The 23,740-nt window shown below is 40.4% G+C and overlaps 1 protein-coding gene across 23 annotated transcripts in view; it reads left to right on the top strand.

The window, feature by feature from the left end:
* MTSS1 (MTSS I-BAR domain containing 1) overlaps positions 1-23,740 on the top strand; it is a 163,504-nt gene that overhangs the window by 115,000 nt on the left and 24,764 nt on the right. For 12 of the 23 annotated variants that reach the window (XM_087962171.1, XM_087962170.1, XM_087962177.1 and 9 more), the window contains exons 6-9: positions 1,167-1,241; positions 18,905-19,062; positions 21,341-21,448; positions 23,469-23,566. In XM_087962171.1, coding sequence (XP_087818297.1) covers positions 1,167-1,241; positions 18,905-19,062; positions 21,341-21,448; positions 23,469-23,566 — 439 coding nt within the window. Of the gene's footprint in view, positions 1-1,166; positions 1,242-9,736; positions 9,749-18,904; positions 19,063-21,340; positions 21,449-23,468; positions 23,567-23,740 lie in introns of all 23 variants that reach the window. The other 11 variants (XM_026679114.2, XM_087962174.1, XM_026679108.2 and 8 more) reach the window with 1 other exon arrangement.

Raw genomic sequence — 23,740 nt, 5'->3', positions numbered from 1 at the left:
CATATTTTAAATAAACCTTTCAGAATTTCCCTAAAAATACATCCCACTCACATAACTCACCCACATTGTGGCCTTTATGATCACAATAGTTAGTCCACCATCTCTCTCTTTAGCCCAGATATCGTAGCTTAAGACTACGATTGTAAGCCGCCCAGGGTTGCCTTGAGGTAAGATAAGCAGTCTATAAATTAAATAAATAAATAATTAGATGATATAGGATGGATGGGTGGGTAGGGAGGTAAGTAGGGGGATGGATGGATGGATGGATGGATGGATGGATGGATGGATGATACAAGACACAAAGGGTCAGCCATCAGAAGATATCCATTTCTGAGCAGGGAAATGGTAAGTTTTCCATTGCTGGATGTCTTCATTTAAAAATTGGATAGATGTTGAAGGTGCTTTAACCGGGATTCCTGCACTGAGCAGTGAGTTATGCTCCATGGTCTTACATTTTCAACAGTATGATAATGCACAATAGCTTCTATTGATAATGTGATGGCCTTTTTTTCTCCAGGTTTTGCTCTGATCCCACAGTTTACAATTTAGCTTCTCTTCCATATGTTGCATTTATGCACATGCTGTACACACACACGCGCACACAGAGATAGATTTTTAAGCATCTGCTGATATGAATGAGGTCTTAAGTCCACGTTGTGATAAATTTGTCGGTGTCTAAAGGTGACACAAAAATATTGCTTGGTTTGTCCTATATTTTGGCTTTGGCTACGGGAGGATATGTATGTCATTCAAACTGCTGGTCAAAAATGATCCTGCTTGTTCCAGATCATAAATTGATTTGTCTGGTGACCTTATTCTATGTAAAAAAAAAGGAAGCCATGGCAATCTGTTGCAATTGCTAAGAATCCCTTCTGTTATTACTTATGACCCTTACAACTTCCGTTGATTATGTTTTCCTAGTCTTTCTTGACCTTCGTTTGTGCAAAATGTTAAATGCACCAAGCCATTAAAATGAAAAGTGCTTAAGCTTCAATCTCATATAAGCTTACCTTGGCATATAAGCCCCACTGAATTTCAGCAGAGCCTTCGCTTACTCAATACTACTATTAAAATTCATCTCCAACATTGCTTGTCTAACTTGAGCTTCTAGCCCCACTGCCTATCAAATATGTTTATATACGATCTCTTTCTCACTCTCTTGGTAGAATACAAAAAAGCGCGCCAGGAAATAAAGAAGAAATCTTCAGACACCCTGAAGCTTCAGAAGAAAGCAAAGAAAGGTACGGTTCTCTCATTTTTCTTTCCTTTCTTGATAGAGACCTGATCAGAAGGTTCCACTTTTATCCAAAAATGAAAAATTGCAAACGTATCACTACATACTGCTGTTTAGCTGGCTTTCAGTTCCTCCTCTGTGGAAACCCTGAGAGACATCCTTTGTTGAACTTGCTAGAGCAAACTATTGCTTCTGAGTGGAATGCAACATTGGACAAAAAGCAGATTTCACTTAATTCCAAAGCCCACAAGAGCCTCTTGGTACATTTGTGATTTAATGGAATTAGATTACAGATGTGCATGTCTTCTCAGAAATGAAAATAAACAACACAAATAAAATTAAAGTTTTCTGCTCCAGAGACATTGAAGGTCTAGGACTGTTGGAGGCCAAAAAAAGAGCACGTAAATATTTATTCATACCAATTTAATTTTCACCTGCAATTCTGTGGTATACAGACATGATATTCTTCCGATTAAAATCGGAATTCCGATTTTTTTGGGAATCGCCCCCCTTTCCCCCTTCTTCTCCTCCTTCCCCTCCCCTCGGAGGCCCGAGTCAGGAGTTGCTACCGCTGGCGCGGCTCTGCGTGGCTCCAGTCCCGCGTTGCCTCAGGAAGGGAAAGGCAAAAGGAAGAGCCGCGGCGCTTGCAACGGCAGCAGTGGCTCCTGGTTTTGCCTTTCCTTCCCGAGGCAACGGGACTGGGATGCCGCGAGCGCCCGGTGGTAGCAACTCCTGACAGCCCCAGCCGGATACCTGAGCGGAGCCGGGCGGGTGGGTGGGCGGGCGGGCGGTGCGGCGGAGCCCGGGCGGGCGGGTGTGGGCGGGCGGTGCGGCGGAGCCCGGGCGGGCGGTGCGAGCGGAGGCCGCTGAGCGGCAGGAAAAGGGAGCTGGGCAGAGATTTCTTGGCGCGTGGTGGGGGGTCTCTTGGCCGGGCCCGATTTTTTTTTCAGAGGGGAATATCATGCCTGGTATAGGAGTGTTTCTTGCATTGTCAAAGGCATGTTTTTTTTAAATTCAGAATTGAAAGCTGCGTTTGTACATTATATTTTCTTAATTAGAACAGACGTGCTACTGAGAAATAATCAGTTAGAAAATTATGGGGAAATGTCCCCCTTCTCCAAGCGAATCACTTCGGTTAGAGAATCCTTGCCTTTTATTTCAAGAAATTGGGGAAATATTGGGGAAACAGGGCCACAACATTTTACTCACAAGAAAAGGAAAGATCTCTATTCTTCAAGTAACACACACGTTTTAGTATTTAAACGCTCCCACTTGGAGCCCAAAAATGGTTGGCATGCAAGTTTTAACTGAAGTTACAGAATATCAAGGGTTGGAAGGGACCTTGGAGGTCTTCTAATCCCATCCCCATCTCAATCAGAAGACCCTATACCAGTGATGGCTAACCTTTTTGCCGTCGCGTGCCTGCACCCATAATGCAATGCGCGTGTGACACCTCCCCATCCCCCTGCGCATGCACACGCAACACCCCCTGTGCGTGCCTCCCGCTCCCCACGTGGCAGATACCCAACAATCAGCTGGCTGGTGGGAGGCACGCATGCATGCGCAGTGGATTTGTTCCGGGCACGGCTCACCTGTCGGCAGAAATGGCTTTGGCATGTGTGCCATAGGTTCGCCACCACGGCCCTATACCATCCTATACTGAGCTGAGGTGGCGCAGAGGTTAGAATGCAATACTGCAGCTACTTCTGCTGACTGCCGGCTGCCAGCTATTTGGCAGTTCGAATCTCACCAGGCTCAAGGTTGACTCAGCCTTCCATCCTTCTGAGGTGGGTAAAATGAGGACCCAGATTGTTGTAGGATGACTCTGTAAACTGCTTAGAGAGGGCTGGTAAAGCATTGTAAAGCGATATATAAGTGTTCTTGCTCTTGCTATTCCTGTCTAACCTTCTTAAAAGCCTCCAGTGATTGAGCACCCACCATTTCTGGAGACAAGCTGTTCTACTGATCAATTACTCTCACTGATAGGAAATCTCTCCTTGATTAGTTTCCATTCTGTTGCTTCGTGTCCTACCCTCAGGTGCTTTGAAGACTAGATCAACGGGCTTTTAGTGTACTGATGTAACTGCTGAGAATCTTCCTGTGAAGAGGGTGTGTAATAATATCGAAACAAATAACAGCTTCTTTTTGCAAAATTATCAATCTATTGAAAATCACTGTGTTGGAAGATTACTGAAATGCAACAATCACGCTGACTGCCACATAGTATGCTGGGAACCTGTTAATATATAGGTAAATCCTTGACTTTCAACATTTAGTGACCGTTCAAAGTTACAACAGCCCTGTTTCACATTTACAACCTTTGTAGCATCCCCATGATCGTGTGATCAAAATTCAGATGCATGGCAGCGGCTTCATACTTATGACCATTGCAGTGACCTGGAGTCATGCGATCACCTTTTGCGACCTTTTGACAAACAAAATTTTTGATCGCGCGACTGTGGAGATGATGGAATGTTTGTGTGAAAAATGGTCATAAGTCACATTTTCCAGTGCCGTTGCAGCTTTGAAGGGTCACTGAATGAACTGTTATAAGTTGAGGACTACCTGACCCAGCCTTCTGAGAGTGGGGCAGGACTTTTTGGAGCTGAATTATCTTGTAGATTTTCCAGATAAGCCTCCGTTAGGCTGAGGTCTAAGTATGAGGTAAAAAAGCTTTTGGGCCAAGCTTGACCTTTGGTGACTGGATAAATATATCACTATTGCAACAGGACAGAATTATTTTGTTATTGCTGCCTTCTGATCTACAGTACTAGAATTTTCTGCTGATCTTGCTTGTAAAGACTAATCTGCTAATCTGCTTGGCCCTTTTGTAGACCCCTTGAGATTAACAAGCTCAGCTGTTCAGTGAAAATTAAATATTGCAACTGTTCTGCCTTTGCAACCCAGGTTCCCTTTTCTTGACCTAAACTTTAAAACCTCACATTACAAAGGGATCCTCTATTCATTAGATTTGGTTTTAGCTTAAATTTGAGATAATTTACATTTTAAAAGAATAACGGGACTGAATAGCCTCTGGTAGCGGCTATCGAAGTGTTTCAGTTATATCTTTAACTTTTAAGTAAGTTATATCTGTAAAGGTTTATTAGTAGATCCTTAACTCTTCCCGTTTGCTTTTGCTTGAAATTAAGAAGACAAAAAAGTGTGAATACATGACTGCCCTGTTGAATTTTGTGAAGTTCAAAGCTATGTTTTTTTTTAAAAAAAAATCAGTATTGTTTGGGTCCTGATGTAGGATTAGTCCTAGAGCATTGTCTTTCAAACTTGACAAATTTGATGAGTGGATTTCAATTCCCAGAATTCTCTAGGCAGACTCACTAGCTGGGGAATTCTAGGAATTGAAGTCCACACGTCTTAAAGTTGCCAAGTTTGAAAAAAACCACTGCTCTAAAATCTTGTTTGAACAGACAATACAAACCTGATAGTCCTCAGCCTACAACCACAATGGGGAACCGAGTTTCTGTTGCTAAGCAAGGTAGTGGTTAAGTGAGTTGCATCTGATTTCATGGCCTTTTTTGTTGTTAAATGAATCACTGCACTTGTTAAGTGAATCATGGGATCGTTAAGCCAATGCGGTGTCTCCCATTGGAAGCTGGCTGGTGATCACATGACCTGAGGGTGCTGCAACCATTTTAAGTAAATCTTAGTTGCCAGGAGCCCAAATTTTGATCACTGTGACAGTGGGGATGCGACCGTTTTAAGAGGGACTAAGTCAGTGGTGGTATTCTACCAGTTCGGCCCGGTTCTCCTGAACCGGTAGTGCTGATAAGCAGCGGAGACCGAACGGATTCTCTCCAATGCTCTGTTGTTGGGCCCACCCACACCCGCCTGCCCGGCCTCCCATACTAACCTTTATGTCCTGCTTTTGAACCGCAGCTGCTTTGCGCGGCAAGCAGATTGTTGCACGGCAGCTGCTGAAGCGACCGGGAGAATGCAGGCTTGCAGGAGGTGAGTCAGAAAGCCCCTGCTCTTGGGCAAAGTGCGCATTTGGCATGTGCGCGCGAGCAAAGTGCCCCCACCAAGCCACACCCACCAAACCAGGGGTGGGATTCTACCAGTTCGCACCTATTCGCTAGAACCGGTTGTTAACATTCTAAGCAGTTTGGAGAAACAGTTGTTAGAAGAAATTACTGGACTAATCCTGTAAGGAAGGCAGGAAGGAAACATTCTGGTGTTGCTTACAGAAACTGCCTCTCCATTAACCCTTCTTGGCAGGACTAGACTTCCTGTCTCAGGAACTTCTCTGGAGTTTTTTTCCCCTCTGCTGGTACTTTGCTTGTGTGGAGTGACCATTCAATGGCACTGAAAAAAGTGACTTATGACCATTTTTCATACTTACGACTGTTGCAGCATCCCCGCAGTCATGAGAGGCCAGGCGAGGAGATGCGTTCCTCGAAGTGAGTGATATTGAGTTGGCCACACCCAGCCAATAACATGACCACCAAGCCATGCCCACTAACTAAGCCACGCTCACAGAACCGGTTGTTAAAAATTTTGAATCCCTCCCCTGCACCAAGCCGGTGGTAAAAACATTTGAAACGCACCACTGGACTAAGTCACTTCTTCAAGTGCCATTTTTACTTGATGGTTACTAAACAAATGCTTGTAAATTGAGTAATGTAACCTGTAATATATTGAAACTAGCACAAAAACCGGTGTATGCAACACTTTAGATCTTAAAGCATATTTTGAGAAGAATTTCCAAAGGATTAGTTGTACCTTTCTTTTTTCTCTTATGCATTTTTTTCCCAGCCCAATTATTTTTTAGGTCAGCTGCTGAACTAGACTTTTTAACGATGGGCAATTATGGTATCCCCTCCTTTCAAAGAAGAGAGTAACCATTTTGGTTGCCGCTGACAGATGCAAAGAGGTTATAAGCGGGAGTTATTTTACTTTCTGGCAAAGCATTTCCAAAAGTCTTCCAACAGAAAGTATCTCACTGGAAAAGTATATTGTCCGTGGCAAGAGTTCTTTTTCTTGGTAGCAATTCAGAAGCAACATCTGGAAGTATTTGTAGCTAAAAATGAGCAATCCTTTTAAAACCCATTTAAGAAGAAATTAATTTGGGGGAGAAAGGAAGGAAGAAGGGGGAGGAATCTACTGTAAGTCACTGCAGTGAATGTTGCGGTATAGCATCTATCACAGTTTTAAAAAGCAGTTGTTGAATATCGTACTATGAATCAAAAAAAAAGGTGCAAAGTTAGCTGTGGCCATAAGCTACAGATAGCTGCAGCATTGTGATGGAAGCTCCACCTGTTTTTACTGTGTATCACACGTGTGTGTGTGTGTGCGTGCTCATGCATGCACAGGCCTTTGAGAGAGTATTGACCCCTGGCAATTGCCTGGACAGGTCCCTGCAGTTTTCTTGGCAAGATTTCAGAAATGGGTTATCATTGCCTCCTTCCTTGGGCCGAGAGTCATTGACCGGCTTAAAGTCACCCAGCTGGCTTCATGCTTAAGCAGGACTAGAATACACAGTCTCTTGTTTTCTAATTTGGTGCCTTAACCCACCAAACTGGCTGTATGCCTCACATGTGCAATGTGTAAATTAAGGAAAAAACCAAAACAAAACAGTCAAAGCTTTAATTGTACTCTTGTGGCCATCGTGTTGATTATTTTTACTACATTTTGTGACACTCCCTGGAAAAGGAGTACTGTGTTTTAAAAGCGTGAACAAAAAGGACAACAGCAGACATATGTGTGTTTCTGAAGAAGTTGGAAATAATTAGTTAAAATTCATCCCAGGGAAGATTTGAAGGCTGAATGTGGCTTTCCCAATTCTTCGCAAGCTTCAGTAAAGAAAAGAGCAAGGGAAAAATCTCTTAAAACAGTGGCCCCCAACCTTTTTTGTGCCACGGCCCGGTACCGGCATCACAAAATGATCCACGGCCCGGTACCGGCATCAGCACGCATGGCAAGGCGAGCCGAGCGACCAGCCAGCCAGCCGTCCCCCACTTCTCCCCGCCACCTTCAACTCCTCCTTTGTACCTTTGTCGATGGGCTTTGGGATGGCTTCGGGACGGTCGCTCGGCTCTCCTTGGGTGCTGAAAGAATCCTCGCGCCTTAGTTTTGTTCGAAGCCGCCCCCCCTTCGATGAAACTAAGGTGCGAGGATTTCTTCAGGACCCAAATGCTGCTTTCCAACCAGAAAAGCTCACCGGAAGCACTTTCTCATCAAAACAAGATGGCGGCGCCCAGCAAACCGGCGGCCCGGTAGAAAATGTTCCACGGACCGGTACGGGTCCGGGGCCCGGTGGTTGGGGACCCCTGTCTTAAAAGACAGTGAAGTACAATATAGGTAGTCCTCAGCTTATAATCAGTTGCTTAGCCACCATCAAAGTTATGATGGACACCCCTAAAAACACTTAAGACTCAGTTATGAAGTTCTGACAGCTGCCTTCCTGGTCATGTGATATTTTGGCTGCTGGGCAGCTGACTCCCATTTATGGCTCTTCACAGTGTCCCACATTCACACGGCCGCAATTTAAAGCATGTTTGCCGAAACCCAACATTTATAGGAAGTCCTCGAGTTAATGACCACAATCGAGCCCAAAATTTATGTTGCTAAGCGAGTTTGTCCCATTTTACGACTTTTTTTGTCCCAGTTGTTAAGTGAATCTGCATTCCCCATTGAGTTTGCAAATGTCAGAAGGTCGCAAAAGCTGATCACTTGCCACCGTCATAAATATGAACCAGTTGCCAAGCGGCTGAATTTTGATCACATGACAGTTGGGAATGCTGCAACGGTTGTAAGTGTGGGGAAAAAAACGGCCATAAGTCACATTTTTTCCCCCCAGTGCTGTTATAATTTTGAATGGTCACTGTTGTGAATAGAGGATTTCCTGTACTTTCAGTTTTTGGCAAAATGCCCCAAAGGGAACCAGTTTCATTTAATAGCCGGAGTGCTCCTTTAACGAATGCTGTCCAAAAAAAAAAAAGGTCAGTTATGGGATGACCTACTTTGTAATCATCACGACTTCTAAACCAGAAATAAAATGCTGGTTTTCGGGAACAATTTTGTTAAGCTGCAGTCATGTGACAGGGGGATGCTGTAAACGGTTGTAAAATCAGATCAGGACTGTAAATTCTCTTGGATTTTTTTTTTCTCCTAGATCTATTAAAATATAGTTATGGCAAGTTTGTTATAAGCTTCAGAAACTATTCCAACTGTTCAAAGAATACAAAACACGTGGGATAAAATAAATTTTTTTTAAAAACCCTACACAATACGGAGATAAGTATTTGGCCAACTCCAGTTTTATTGGTTTGCCGCCGATGAATTGTTAATATATGAGGTTGAACAAAATTGCTTTATATTGAGCCCAGAAAGCAATATTGAGCCCAGAAAGCAAATGATAACCACAGCAGCAAGCATAGCTAATGTTTTGTAATTGTGTTGGGGTGCAATTGTTACACGGTACATCTCTGTTGCCTTTTGTGGGCCATTGTCGCTTATTTATTTTTTAAAAAAGTGTGGTTGCTTATTATATACATGAACCCTAGATGGCCAGCAAAAATGCATAAATCATAAAAAGGAAAGATTCAAACTCTTAACCCAACATCAGGGAGAGGTTGTTCCATTTTGTAGGTAGAGCTACAAAAAGCACTGCTTCTGCCTAAAGATCAGATTTAATAGAGGGGACCTGGAGTTGAACCCACCCTATATCTAATCTAATGGGATGGCTAGATCCTCTTTAGGGAGTGATGTCTGCACAGGTAAGCTGGTTATTAATGTAGTATTGAATTGCAGCTGGATAAAAGTGGGGAGCCCATGCAGGACACAGCAGGGATAAAACACAGGCAAACTACTGAAGCTTACTGAATAATAGTATTTATAATCCAATTTTCCTAGAGGATAGAGGTTTGAAAAGCCCCCTTTGAAGGCTCTTTTCAACAGGAGCCACTTAACTGAAGGTTTAATATACGCCTTTGTTTCCCCACCCCCCTTCTCTGTCGCCTTTCCAGTCTCCACTTCTATTCCTCTTAACTAAAATTTTTTGAACCAGGAACCGCTTTGTGCCAAGCGGTAAAATGTTCGATTTGTGACCCATCGTTTGCGAATCCATTTCATGGGATCATTTTTCAAATTCTAGCTTAGGGCATTGGGTCTCTTTGGACTTTGCTTTGCTGGTATTTTATGGCTCGCTTTGGCCAAAGGATTTGGGGGTGGGGGTGGAAGGAGGTAAACAAAAAAGGATCTTCTGAGTCATGATTTGAAGGATCAGAATACGATTCTTCTGAGATCTTTTTTAGATGGTTCCTGTTCCAATTTGTCAAGATATGAATCATGTTGCGTTGGAAAAGACTTACGCAAAAGGTTTTGTTGGAAAAAAAAATGGAGCTGGGATTCAGTGTGTTTCTCTTCAGGCTTAGAATGATGCTTGAACCCTTGGAGTGCTGGTTTTGACTTCTTTTATTTTCCTTTTTTTTGTGTGTGTCAATTTTTGCATCCTGCTATTTCCCATCATGCTCATCTTCTTGACAGCAGAGGCACTCGGTAAGTTTCACCTTGCACTTCCCCCCCTGGTGGCTGGTTGGGGGTCACTCTGGCGGTGGTCACTTTACGGTACTAGTACAGTGATGGCAAACTTTTGTGGGTCAGAAGTTTGGAAAATGCCTAAGTTTTGACTCTTCTGGCCTATCACACCCACCTACCCTCTGAACAAATGAGAAACAGTTCTCTTCCTCCCCCCCCCCCCTTTCCCATCCTGGCCAGACTGAACAGTGACCCTTGGCAATACCAAGACTTGTCCAGAAGTGGAGCCACCACTGCTGTTCTGCTTCACAGTATTCTCCAGGATTTCCTGCACGCTGTGTACCTTCAGGCATTGTTCTCTTTCTCTTGATAGGTCCAGTGGTGGGATTCAGACATTTTTACTACTGGTTCTGTGGGCATGGCTTGGTGGGCGTGGCAGGGGAAGGATACTATAAAATCCCCATTCTCACCTCGCTCCTGGGGGAAGGATACTATAAAATTTCCATTCTCACCCCACTCTGGGAAGGATACCCCACCTGGGGAAGGATACCCCACTCCTGGGGGAACTATCTCCATTCCCCACTCCTGGGGGAAGGATACCCACTCCTGGGAAGGATACCCCACCTGGGGAAGGATACTTAAAATCTCCATTCCCCCACTCCTGGGGAAGGATACCCCACTCTGGGGAAGGATACCCCACTCCTGGGGAAGGATACTATAAAATCTCCATTCTCACCCCACTCCTGGGGAAGGATACTATAAAATCCCCCACTCCTGGGGATTCTCCATTCTCACCCCACTCCTGGGGGAAGGATACTATAAAATCCCCATTCTCACCCCACTCCTGGGGGAAGGATACCCCACTCCTGGGGGAAGGATACTATAAAATCTCCATTCTAAAATCCCCATTCTCACCCACTCCTGGGAAGATCCTGGGGAAGGATACTATAAAATCCCCATTCTCACCCCACCTGGGGGAAGGATACCCACTCCTGGGGGAAGGATACTATAAAATCCCCATTCTCACCCCCCCCCCTGGGGACTCCTGGGGAAGGATACCCCACTCCTGGGGGAAGGATACTATAAAATCCCCATTCTCACCCCACTCCTGGGGGAAGGATACCCCACTCCTGGGGAAGGATACTATAAAATCTCCCATTCTCACCCCACTCCTGGGGGAAGGATACCCCCATTCTCACTCCTGGGGAAGGATACTATAAAATCCCCATTCCCACCTCACTCCTGGGGGAAGGATATTATAAAATCTCCATTCTCACCCCACTCCTGGGGGAAGGATACCCCACTCCTGGGGGAAGGATACTATAAAATCCCCATTCCCACCTCACTCCTGGGGGAAGGATACTATAAAATCTCCATTCTCACCCCACTCCTGGGGGAAGGATACCCCACTCCTGGGGGAAGGATACTATAAAATCCCCATTCTCACCCCACTCCTGGGGGAAGGATACTATAAAATCCCCATTCCCACCTCACTCCTGGGGGAAGGATACTATAAAATCCCCATTCCCTCCCCACCCCACTAACCTGCTTTCCAGCTCCGTTCTCCTGTGCAGGACAACAAAGGAAGACCCAGCCAATCAGCTGGGACTTGGGAGGCAGAGAATAGATGGGGGCGGGGCCAGTAAGAAGTGGTATTTGCCGGTTCTCCAAACTACTCAAAATTTCCACTACCAGTTCTCCAGAACTGGTCAGAACCTGTTGAATATCACCTCTGGCACAAGTCCCTATGGCATACCTGAGGTTGCACAAGTCCTTCGCCCTTAAAAGTAGCTTCAGAAAATGCTTTTCTGCAGCCTCTAAAAACTGAAGCCTGCCTGGTTGTCACACAGTTTTTGGAGGCTCCAGAGACCACATCTCTCTCAAGCAACTTCCAGCAGGTCTAGAGATTGTGCAAGAGCATACTTTATTCTCAAGCAACCTCTGTGAGTCTGCAGCCTCCCCACAAAATATCACATGAGAACGGGATGTGCTTTTGAGAATAGCTGTCATGTGAATGTTGGGGTGTCATCCAAAACATCATGGTGTGTCACCTTGGATGCACATGTCATTGGTTTGCCATCACTGTTCTAGTATCTACTAGCTTTGCAGGTTTTCAATTACAGCTAATGTTGGACCTGCCATCTTTAAGAGCAAGGAGATGCTAAGGTCTACATCTTCTTTGTCTAGAAGTAAATAAAAGCAGTAGCGCATTTTGTAATGCATGAAAATATTTATTCTGTCATCAGATGTTAAAGGAGGATAGGACAGAACAGAATTCTTTATTGGCCAAGAATGGTTGGACACACAAGCAATTTGTCTCCGGTGCATAAGCTCTCAGTGAACATACAAACAACAAAGTGATAGGTCATAGATCATAAATCATAGTTACCATCATTAATTGTAAGATACATAATATACGATTATTCAAGTTTCTGGGCTAAGTTTCTACTTGTGGCTAGCAATAGATACAGATTTTTTGCTACTAAGATTGCAACCCATTTTGGTAACCAAAATGATCATATAATAGATCGAATCAGCAGGCTTTAGTTTGCGTAGTTAAGATTGTATCAGACAACCCGGAGCAGTGGGAGACTCAGAAATTTCTGAAGATCTTTAAAGCAGTCTGTTTAGAAAAAGAGACACCTTTTAATGTCTGTAGAACCTAAAATCATTAATTTTTCTAATCCCTTGATCTTAAAAAAAAATCTTTTCTGTCTTAAATCACTTGCATGTTATATCACGGTTATTAAAAGAACTCTATTAGAAATGGGTATAAATAATTCATCTCGATGACGATGATAAAGATGATGATGATGGGGCTGAAAAAGTAAAATACATCATTCTATATTTATATAACATTTTTATTATTTTAATAAATAAATCAGTGCAGAGAACATACCTAATAAGTCGTCCTCCTCCTATTTTCCCCACAATAACAAGTGAATTGAGCTGAGATACAGTGACTAGCCTAAGGTTATACCCATCTGGTTTTCATGGTGAAGGCAGGACTTGAACTCATGGTCTCTTGCTTTCTAGCCTGACACCTTAACCACTGCACCAAACATTTATCCAGAATTTAAAGGAGAGTAACTCCAAAATTCTTGCATCCATTTCAGCAGAACTGAAGAAGTTTCATTCTCTAAAGATAAGATAGAACTCAAAATCTCCCAGTGATTGGCCCAAAGTCACCCAGCTTAGCTTTCATGCTTAAGGTGGGATTAGAACTCATAGTCTTCTGGTTTCTAGGCCAGTGACTTCACCATTAGACCAAATACCTTATGTTGTGAATTTTAAAATGCTTCTATCAAGGTAGCTAGATGGAGTGCTTTTTTTAGTGGATGAAATATTTAAGGAATTATTTTCCTATTCCTTAATCAGTTATTTTTATAGACCACAAAAAGCTCCTACTGAATCAGTTTGGGATTTTTTTTCCTCCTGCTACTTCTTGGTAGCTTTGATGCTTCTCCAGTCTTGAAACTTAAACATTAATTCATGGAATAATCTCATAAACCTGAGAGGAGTAAAACATGCTACATTATATTGATTTTATTACAAAACAAGCAACTTTTGCTTAACATTTGCCTAACAACTGTGGTTAAAAAAAAATTGGGTGTGGGTGTAACTCACTGCTGAACAACAGAAATTCTGAATTTAATCGAAGTTGTAAGTCGAGGATTACATGCAGTGTGTTTGTGAGCATATGGATCCCACAGACAGTTTATCCATTTCTTCTGGAAAATGCATATCAAATTAGATTATGATCCAGGTATTCTTATCTGCTGCCCCTGAATTGATCTGACCTATCTCTCCTCTTCCTTCTGTTGGCATTCTGAATGGCTTCTCTGAGGTCATGGAGAAGTAATGGATAGGTATGAGTGATTGGGTATATGTGCTGGTGAAACAAAGTAAGTGATGTATGTATACGCTGTGCCCTAAACTTAACCTATGCAAGGAGATCCATTAAATGCAAATGATATGCTGCATAATGAAAAAGAAGAAGAACTTAATTGTGAAATTTGATAAAGAGAACTTCGAGCAAACGCTTAGATACTGTGAGCTAGGATTTTGCTTCCAAGAACTACTGCAAATCACCTTCATCTTTAAGCTAGTTGACAATAATATTAAGTAAGAATCTGAAGTGAATGTCTTCTTAAATTCTATCCTGCTAGTAAAAAAAACCTGATTGAACCATAATCAGTTTGAAACTCCTGTACATCTAAGCTCCTAGTTACATTCATATGGCATCTCTCAGTACTTAACACGAAATTTAAGGCTTTAGCTCTGATTTTTAGGTATATATGCCGACATGCACAGTTGCACTTGACTAGCCAGATAGCTCCAGTCCAAACTCATTTTAGTAGTTCTTTTCTTTGAAATTCAACTAACAATTGATATATCTTTGGTGGGTCTTAAAAATTGCAAGTAACCTTCAATAGAGATTGAATAAATCTGCAGAAAACAGCATTCCTATCCTCAGTGATACTCTGAACAATTGTGGTTCCAACTTTTGTTCTGAAGGTTAGTGATAGCTGAGTGACTTTGAGCCCCATGACCTATGAAAACCATTCCTTGACGGGGAACTGAGACATTATTGGTGATTGATTCAGCCTATCAAAAGGCCTCTTATTTGAAGGTGAAATCAAGCTGGTTCTTGGTTGGTGGCTTCCATGGTAGAAACTGAGGCTTTAACAATTGCTACTTGCCCCTTCAGCTTCTTATATTATGCTTCTTGATAAAGTTGTAAGAGTGTGATGGTTTAAGATAAAAAAACAGTAATACTTGGAAGAGTTGGAACGGAGAAAAGAATTGTTAGGATAAAGGAAGTGAAATTTACACATGAAGTTTCAGAGATTGTATTCCTATTAAACACAGTATTTATGGAATAAATTAATTTTCAAGATTTGTACAATGTGCTGAAACTTATTTTAACCAAATTTCTTGAGTGAGTTTACATTTTTTTTTAATTTTTATTGGTTTTTAAAACGAACATAAACAAACAAAACATAAAAACATCAAGCCATCTTCCATATATATACATACAGTGTGCCGGTTGGTTTACAAATTGTTTTGTGCTTCCATTTCGTAGTCTTCAATTACAATTCCATTGTATATAATCTCGTATTTTCAATCAAATATTAAATACATTAATATCATTATTAATCAATCATTTGACTATACTTTTATTCATTCATGCTTTACGAAATAATCGTATTTTACTTAATTTGTTTTATGACAGTTCATATTATCATCCCAAATCTATCCTAGAATCATTTTGTAGATATAATAAGAAAAGAATACATCTTTATATATTCAGTATTTTCTAAAAGTCTAAATATTTCATTACTATATTTTATTGTTTAACCATTGATAGAATAGATCCCAAATTTTATAAAATTGTTTATTATCTTGTTCTCTAATTTCAAATGTCAATCTACTCATTTCAGCACATTCCAATATTTTCTTAATGATTTCCTCCTGTGATGGTGTTTTTTCATTTTTCCAGTTTTTAGCAAATACAATCCTAGCCGCTGTTAATACATTTACAATCAGGTATTTCAAATCTTTACTATATATTTCAGGTAAAATTCCCAATAAAAATATCTCTGGTTTCAAATCTATATGCTTTTTTGTCATTTTTTTCCAACCACGTGTGGATTTTAGTCCAGTATTTTTTAGCATCCGCACAAGTCCACCACATATGGTAATATGAGCCAGGTATCTGATGACATTTCCAAAAATTTTCGGATTTATTCTTGAACATCTTTGCTATTCTTGTCGGGGGAAAGTGCCACCTGTAAAACATCTTATACAAATTTTCTTTATATGCTGTTGACATTGTCATTTTATAATTGTGAGACCACAATTTTTGCCATTTCTCTAGATCAGTCCCATATCCAAAATTTTTCCCCCAAGCAATCATAGTTTCTTTAACTTGTTCTTCTTCTAGTTTAATTTCTAATAAATATCCATACAATTTTTTAATCACCTTTTCATCAGTTCCTGTCAAAATCTTATCTAAATCAGTCAATTTATCATAGAAACCTTCTGTTTTAGAATCTTTATCATACCTTGAATGTATTTGCGCATATGAAAACCAATTCATCTTTATACCTTGTTCCTCTAGTTTTTGTATAGATTTAAGTTCACCCTTTTCATTCAATATTTCACCATATCTAACTGTTTGTTCCCTTTTGTATATTATAGGATAAGAAAATGCTTCAATAGTTGACAGCCAGACTGGAATTTTCAAATAACATTGTCTTTTAATCTTCGCCCAGTTTAACCACAGAGACTCCCGTGGATATAATGTCTTCTAAAGTACCCCTGTGTTTTAGTTCCTTTATACCATAGAAAAGCATGCCACCCCAACAACAGATCATGTCCCTCTAATGTCAACAATCTAGTATTTCTTAATGTTATCCATTCCTTAACCCACATCAAATTTGTAGCTTGGTAATACAACTCCCAATTAGGCAAACCAAATCCTCCTCTTATTCTAGCATCTTGCAAAAGTTTTAACTTTATTCTCACTTTCTTACCTTGCCATATATATTTCAACACAATTTTATTTAAATCTTCAAATAGTCTTTTCCAAGCCTAATTGGAATTGTTTGAAACAAACATAAAATTCTGGGTAATATATTCATCTTGATTGTTGATATTCTCCCTATTAACGACAGTTGTAAATTTTCCCATTTCGCCAAATCTAGTGCTATCTGCTGTTTAAGTTTGATATAATTATTCTCTTTTAGTGTACTGCATCTTGCTGTCAAGTATATCCCCAAGTACTTGATCTTATTCGTGACCTGAATTTTCAGTAGGTCTGCCAGTTCTTCCTTTTGTCTTGATAGCATATTCTTTGTCAAGATCTTTTGTCTTATCTTTATTTATTTTCAAACCAGCCACCTTTCCATATGTCTCTGTCTTTTCTATCAATTTTGATGCTGTTTCTAGTGGGTCTTCTAAGATAAAAACCAGATCATCTGCAAATGCTTGCAACTTAAATTCTTCCTTTTTAATTTTCCTCCCTTTTATATTCTTTTCATCTCTAATATTTCTATTTAGCACTTCCAAAATTAACACAGACAACAGAGGTGATAGTGGGCACCCTTGTCTTGTTCCTTTTCTTATATCGATAGAGTCTGTCAGTTCTCCCTCTATCATTACCTTTGCCGTTTGCTTATGATATATAGCTTCTATTGCTTGAATAAATTTTCTAGCAAAGCCCATCTGTTCCAGCAGTAACAACATGAATCGCCAATTCACATTATCAAATGCCTTCTGTGCATCTAGAAATATCAGAGCCATTTGTTTTTCAGGATGTGCCTCGTAGTATTCCAAGGTGTCCAAGATTACTCTCATATTGTCTTTAATTTGTCTCTTTGGCAGAAATCCATTTTGATCAGGATGGATAAAATTATTTAAGTATTTTTTAAATCTTTCTGCCAATATTGAAGCAAAAATTTTATAATCTGCGTTTAAGTAGGGAAATAGGTCTATAGTTCTTGATTTGTAATGGATCGGCCTCCTCTTTTGGAACAAGTGTAATATAAGCTTCTGACCATGATTTAGGTATCCTCTTCTTTAACATAACTTCATTCATAACTTCTAGCAATGGAAGATTCAACGATTCTTGTAATTTTTTGTAAAATTCTGCCGGAAGTCCATCTGGGCCTGGTGCCTTTCCATTATTTTGCTTCTTGAGTGCTTCAGTTAACTCCATCATCGTTATATTGCTTTCTAACATTGTTTCAATCTCTTTAGGTATCTGGGGTAACTTAGCATTCTGTAGGTACTGTTTAAATGAGTGAGTTTACATATTAAACCTCTAAAAGTCATAACTAAATTTAACACCAACTTAGCTTGTTGTGCAAATATAATTACTGAGTGGTTTACTTGACCTGGTTAAACATTTGTAAATATAGACACCGGGTATGTGGGCTTCAGAATCCCTGTAATCCTTCATTTCTTGCAACTGTATTTTTTTTTAATCCATATTATTCTACAGCTGAAATCTCATGGAACATTTTTTGTTTAGCCACATGTAAAAACGTGCTTTTTAATCCAAGAGCCAACCTCACACTAAGCCTTCTGAACCACCTCACAATTTCAGTTTCTCTTCTGCAGTGTCCTCCACTTCTCATGACATATTTGATTGAATTCATGCCTCTGCCTTCCAAGAGTATTGTTTAGCTAGGATTTAGATACCATATTTCCAAAAAAAATCTAGAAATTAAATATAAACTTCATAAGATGCTATTAGCATACTAGAAGAATATCATATGTTCTTACCATACATTTATAATATTGCTGAAATGTTATTTTGTAGGAGGTAAACACTCTTCATACATTAAAGATACAAATATTTGCAATGCTTTGAAATGTTGCAGTTTAAACTTTCGTGGCTGTGAATGGCAGAAGACAATTCCTATTGTCAATCTTCGTAAGAACCTAAAAATCTGATTTTTCTGAATTAAACCAAAAGTCTGTCCAGAAAACCTGTCTCATCCAGCATCCTAAAGTTTCGGTGTCTGCTTGGGAGATTTTCCATAAGCATCAGCTGCTGGGATTGTTTTCCATTCAGTAGTGTTGAGGGTCATAGGGCCTCATTCCTCGTCTTTCAATTCTATTTTAAAGTAAGCAAAATTGGCTAATGAAGATTGTATCGTCTTTGACCATTTTATTGTGTCCCCAAAAAACTTGTCCGCTACTTTTTTTCATTTAAGAAAACCTTAAACAACTAGTCCACCACTTCTCCCCTGACTACCATTGAAGTCAAAATAGGAAAAAAAAATGTTTATCGTTTGATTGGGAGCCATCCAAGATGGACAGTTATAAAAGTGCTATAAATAAATATTGTAATTTATTTGTCTGAAAGTCAAATTTTAAATCTTGAAAAAAAATCTCTATATCATCCTTGGAATAAAAACACAAGAATGCTTTGTGTAACAGTTGCAATAGAATTCTGCTTTAAGTTAAAGGTGAAATATATTGTTGTTGCTTTAGACAAGGTTACGTTGGTTGACTTTGATGTGACCGCCAACTCTTTGATATGTACACCCACTGCTATGGTTGTGAAGTTTGACTGCATGGAAGACAATGGTCCAAATATTCACGGCCTTCATTGAGAATTGTTTGGGCTTGGAACAACTTTTGTTTTTTCTCTGTTGTGAACAGGGAGAGGAGACATCCAGCCTCAGCTGGACAGTGCCCTGCAGGATGTGAACGATAAATACCTTCTTCTTGAAGAAACGGAGAAACAGGCTGTTAGAAAAGCATTGATTGAAGAACGTGGCCGATTCTGTTCATTTGTTTCTATGCTGCGTCCTGTAATTGTGAGTCCCATTCCCAATGCTTTTATTGTTCCCATGTCTTTGAAGGAGAGTGAAGTATTTCTATAGTAGCATATTGCATTTCTGATTCCTATGTATGTTTAAATATCCATAACTTCCTAAATGCTCCTTTCCTCACATGCGTACTTATGCGCAAAAGGTCTGTGACAAGATGAGATAGACGGTATGCATAAAACAATAGGCAACATATTGTAAATGTTGCTTTGGATATAAACGCCAGCACCTAGAATGGAAGGCTTTCATGGATTATTTCAATTATAAAATATTTAAAAGGGCTTTGTGATCCATATTCTGAAGAATCACAATTGTGTAAATCCTCTCTTCTGTGCATACCATGAAAGGAGATCGTCTGAAGAATATTATGGGGCATTTCAGAGATCTTCTGAAGAATTATATGGCTGAATTTGGTGATTAAGATGCAATGAACATGACCATTTGCAAGGTTGGGAAGCAATGGCTCACAATGTTCAAAAATGCCTTATTTTTTCCCTGACAGTTGCACAGTAATGAATACGGCCTTCTTGAATTCAGTGGAACTTCAGTACAATTTATAGATGTACACAATAAAAGAACAAGATACAAAATTGTGGTGTGTGCAATTCTTGCACAGTGTAGTATGAGGGTGATAATGGCCTACATTTACAGATTGATTTAAGGACATGCGGTGAAGGTTTGACACTTAAAAGACCTTTCTATTCATTCATTTAGTTTTAGTTTTATTTACCTGATCCTTGCAATTCCCTGCGCACCCTTAGATTTATTTATTCAATATTTTCTATGCAACTTTTCATTCTAAACATTCTCAGGCAAGGTAACAAATATACAAAAAGTATTAAAGTAGCTAGTTAAGAATTGCAGATCATCACGAGACTTTGAAAGCTGGGAAATTTTTTAAATTAGTTGCCTGGCTCTGATAACTGCAGATTGGGTGACAGTGAAAACTTCTGGAATTGAATTCTCAAGAAGTAATATCTGCTGAAAATGACAGAGGCCATGTGCGTAGCTGTCCTGGGAAATTAGGAGTAGGAAAATGGAATTGCTATTGAGCATGGCGGAAATGAGAAAACTGCCACTTAGTTCTTCTCTTTGCTTAGCTAGCTCCTCTGTGAATGAATCCATTCTGTCAAAGGCTCTTTGTAAACTGGATCTCAATACTGGATGTATATGCAGAAGGAAGAGATGTAACTAGCTATGTGCTGCTATTCCATGGCTATAGAAAAATCTGAGATCACCTTCCCATTTAGAACTTCCAGATTGCTTTGTGATAAGTCTGTATAAGTTAGTATATATAAATAAAAAGAGGGGTGCAATGGCTCAGCGGTTAAAGATGCTGAGCTTGTAACCTGGAAAGATGACAGCCCAGGTTTGAGATCCTAGTGCCATGTGATGGAGTGAATTCCTGTCCTTGCCCAGTTCCTGCCAAACTAGCAGTTCAAAAGCATGCAAATGCAAGTAGATAAATAGGTACCACTTCAGTGGGAAGTGTACTCACGTTGGCTTCATGATCACGGAAGTATCTTTGGATAATGCTGGCTTCTTCAGCTGGGAAATGAGTACCGTCTTCTAGAGTCAGGCACGACTGGACAGGGGCAACACTTACCTTCATATGTAAATGAAGTTATCTCTTGTTTCCTTCCTCTTTCCCCGAACCATGAATTTAAGAAATATCCCTCCCCAAATTCATACTTAGAGGTAGATAATGAGGTTTTACAACTCCTGTTAGCTTGTTTTAATGAGAGTCATGAGAATAAACTATTGAAGAAATATAGATGTCAACTAAAAAAGATACTCCTTTGGTCTTTTTAGCTGCCAGAAAAGGGGAGTGGGGGAAAGCAAGGCATTCTTGAAATGCCTAGATAATCACCTCAGCAGCCCAAAGTTGTCGGAACATCAGAAGGTTACTGGAGAGCATGATGGATGACTCTAGGAGATGGATGTGTGTCCCATTGGAGAAGTCACATCCAGCGGGTGGGGGAAAGACCAGGGTCAAGGGGGAAATGTGTGATGTGATTTAGTATTGGCTGCACCCAGCCATGCGCCAACATGGCAACTTCTAATAAACCGATGTACTTTTTCTGAGATGCGGCTAGAGACTTTTGATTTGGATGAGGGTGGATTTGTTGGAGCCCTGACAATAGATCTGCCGTACTGTATTTCCATGTTGTGCTAAGATTGTCCTCTCTTCACAGAACTGAATACACAATAAAACTGAGTACTCATAGCAGATTCTCTGTTTTTTATTTAAAAAAAAATCTTCCAGGAAGAAGAAATATCAATGCTGGGAGAAATAACTCACCTGCAGACCATATCGGAAGATCTGAAAAGCCTCACCATGGACCCACACAAGCTGCCATCATCAAGTGAACAGGTATACTTGTTTATTGGGACTCCTGACTCAGAAATACTAAGGCAGTCCTCGGCTTACAACCATTCATTTAGTGACCTTGAAAAGTTTCAGTGGCATTGAAAAAAGTGACTTATGATCGGTTTCCAAACATAACAACTGTCGCAGTATCCCCATGGTCACATGATCCAAAACCAGACGCTTGGCAACTGGCATGTACTTATGACAGTTGCAGTATCCCGGAGACAACCAACCAACCAATCACCTTTTGTGATCTTCTGACAAGCAAAGTCAATGAGGAAGCCAGATTCTCTTAATCCCTGTGTTATTAACTTACATCTGCAATAATTCACTTAACTGTGGCAAGCTAAGCTGTAAGTTAACTGTCTTGCTTAGCAACAGGAATTTTGGGCTCAATTGTAGTTGTAAGTCGAGGATAACCTGTGCTTCTTTTCATTCATTTAGGGAATTAGGCAGAAACAAAAATCTCAGTCAATATCCCTTTGATTTTTGCAAGAACTGGAATATTAGAGCATATTTTTTAATACAATAAGTTGATTTTGAAAATAGAATTGCGTTATAGGATTCATATAACATGCAAGAAAGCCAGTTTGATGCAATGGTTAAGGCATCAGGCTAGAAACCAAGAGAAGATGAGTTCTTGTCCCACCTTCGGCACAAAACCAACTGGGTGACTTTGGGCCAGTCACACACACTCAGCCCTAGGAAGGAGGCAATAGCACACCTCCAAAACCAAAATCTTGCCAAGAAAACTGCAGGGATTAGGGTGACTGCAGGCAAATCACCACAAATCAAAACTAATTCAAGAAGTCATACAAAAATTGCATCATAAGAAAAAAGATTTTATTTCAGCCCATAGTCCATTGTTTTCATTGGAACAAGTGAACACATAATTTGGAAGTTATTCTGGCGGGTAACAAATTTGACTTGGTTTTTATTTCATCTAAACATAAGGGTGTATTTATCGAAGACTTTAAAATATATATTGAGGGACGCACAATTGAAGGTTGCACTGGATAATCTATAAGCCAGTTGTGGCATCTTTTATTCTGTTCACTCAATTATCAGTGTTCCATGATATGCTTAATGCTATATTGTCTCTGAGGTTTTTCAGAATGTTTGCTTGATTTTGCATCCCTGAAAATCTGACCCTGACTTATTTTTATAATTAAACAGTTCTCGGAATCACCCAAGACACAGTGATAGTATCTTTTGGTTTATGGGTTACATTGCATTGCTATCTGAAGAGCAGAGCATTATTATTAGTAAAGAGCAGTGTTTCTCAACCTTGGCAACTTGAAGATGTGGATTTCAACTCCCAGAATTCCCTAGTCAGCCTTGGATTTGGGATACGAAATCCACACATCTTCAAACTGCCAAGGTTGAGAAAATCACAGTCACCACTTCAGATTAAAAGTGCTTAATGTCATAGTAATTGCTTCTAAGGGCAGGACAGGAAGCAATGGGTGGAAACTCATCAAGGAGAGAAGCAACTTAGAACTGAGGAGGAATTTCCTGACAGTTAGAACAATTAACCAGTGGAACAACTTGCCTCCAGAAGTTGTAAATGCTCCAACACTGGAAGTTTTTTAAACGATATTGGATAACCATTTGTCCAAAGTGGTGTAGGGTTTCCTGCCGGGGGTTGGACTAGAAGACCTCAAAGGTCCCTTCCAACTCTTATTCTATTCTATAATATGACTTTTAGCTTTTAAGAATGCCTTTGAGACACTAGGATAATTTTTGGATCCAATTTAAAACAGCTGCCCCCAATCTTTTGGGCACCAGGGGCTGATTCCATGGAGAGAGGTTTTTCCATGGACCAGAGTGGGAGCATGGTTTCGCATGCTGCCTGCATCCTGCAGATGGGGCTTCGCTTGTTTGCAAGGACCAGTTTCTGACATGTCGCAGACCAGTGCCGGTTCACAGATCAGGGGGCTGGGGATCTCTGAGTTAGAAGACCCCAAACCAGCCTTTTAAAGTCAACTTTGATCTTTCATAGTGATTCTTGCTTTTTTTCCAGGTGATTCTCGATTTGAAAGGTTCCGATTATGGCTGGTCCTATCAGACTCCACCTTCTTCTCCCAGTACCACCATGTCCAGAAAATCCAGCGTGTGCAGGTAAGTGTGGTAGACTGTGTTTAAAGATTTTGAATTTGGGCCAGGAAAACCCAACATTGCATTTGTTCTTAAGGGAACTCATTGTCTGTCAGCATCTCAGCTTTGCTTATCGAGAAGATAGACAACATATACATTGGATGAATGAATAAAAAATAAATTTCAACTGTATGGGAA

The sequence above is a fragment of the Notechis scutatus genome, chromosome 3 (genome assembly GCF_049901735.1).
Source record: "Notechis scutatus isolate UNSWTSFEM ecotype Mainland chromosome 3, rNotScu1.2, whole genome shotgun sequence".
NCBI lineage: Eukaryota > Metazoa > Chordata > Lepidosauria > Squamata > Elapidae > Notechis > Notechis scutatus.
The sequence above is the reverse complement of the archived record's forward strand: the minus strand, read 5'-3'. Positions and strand labels throughout refer to the sequence as shown.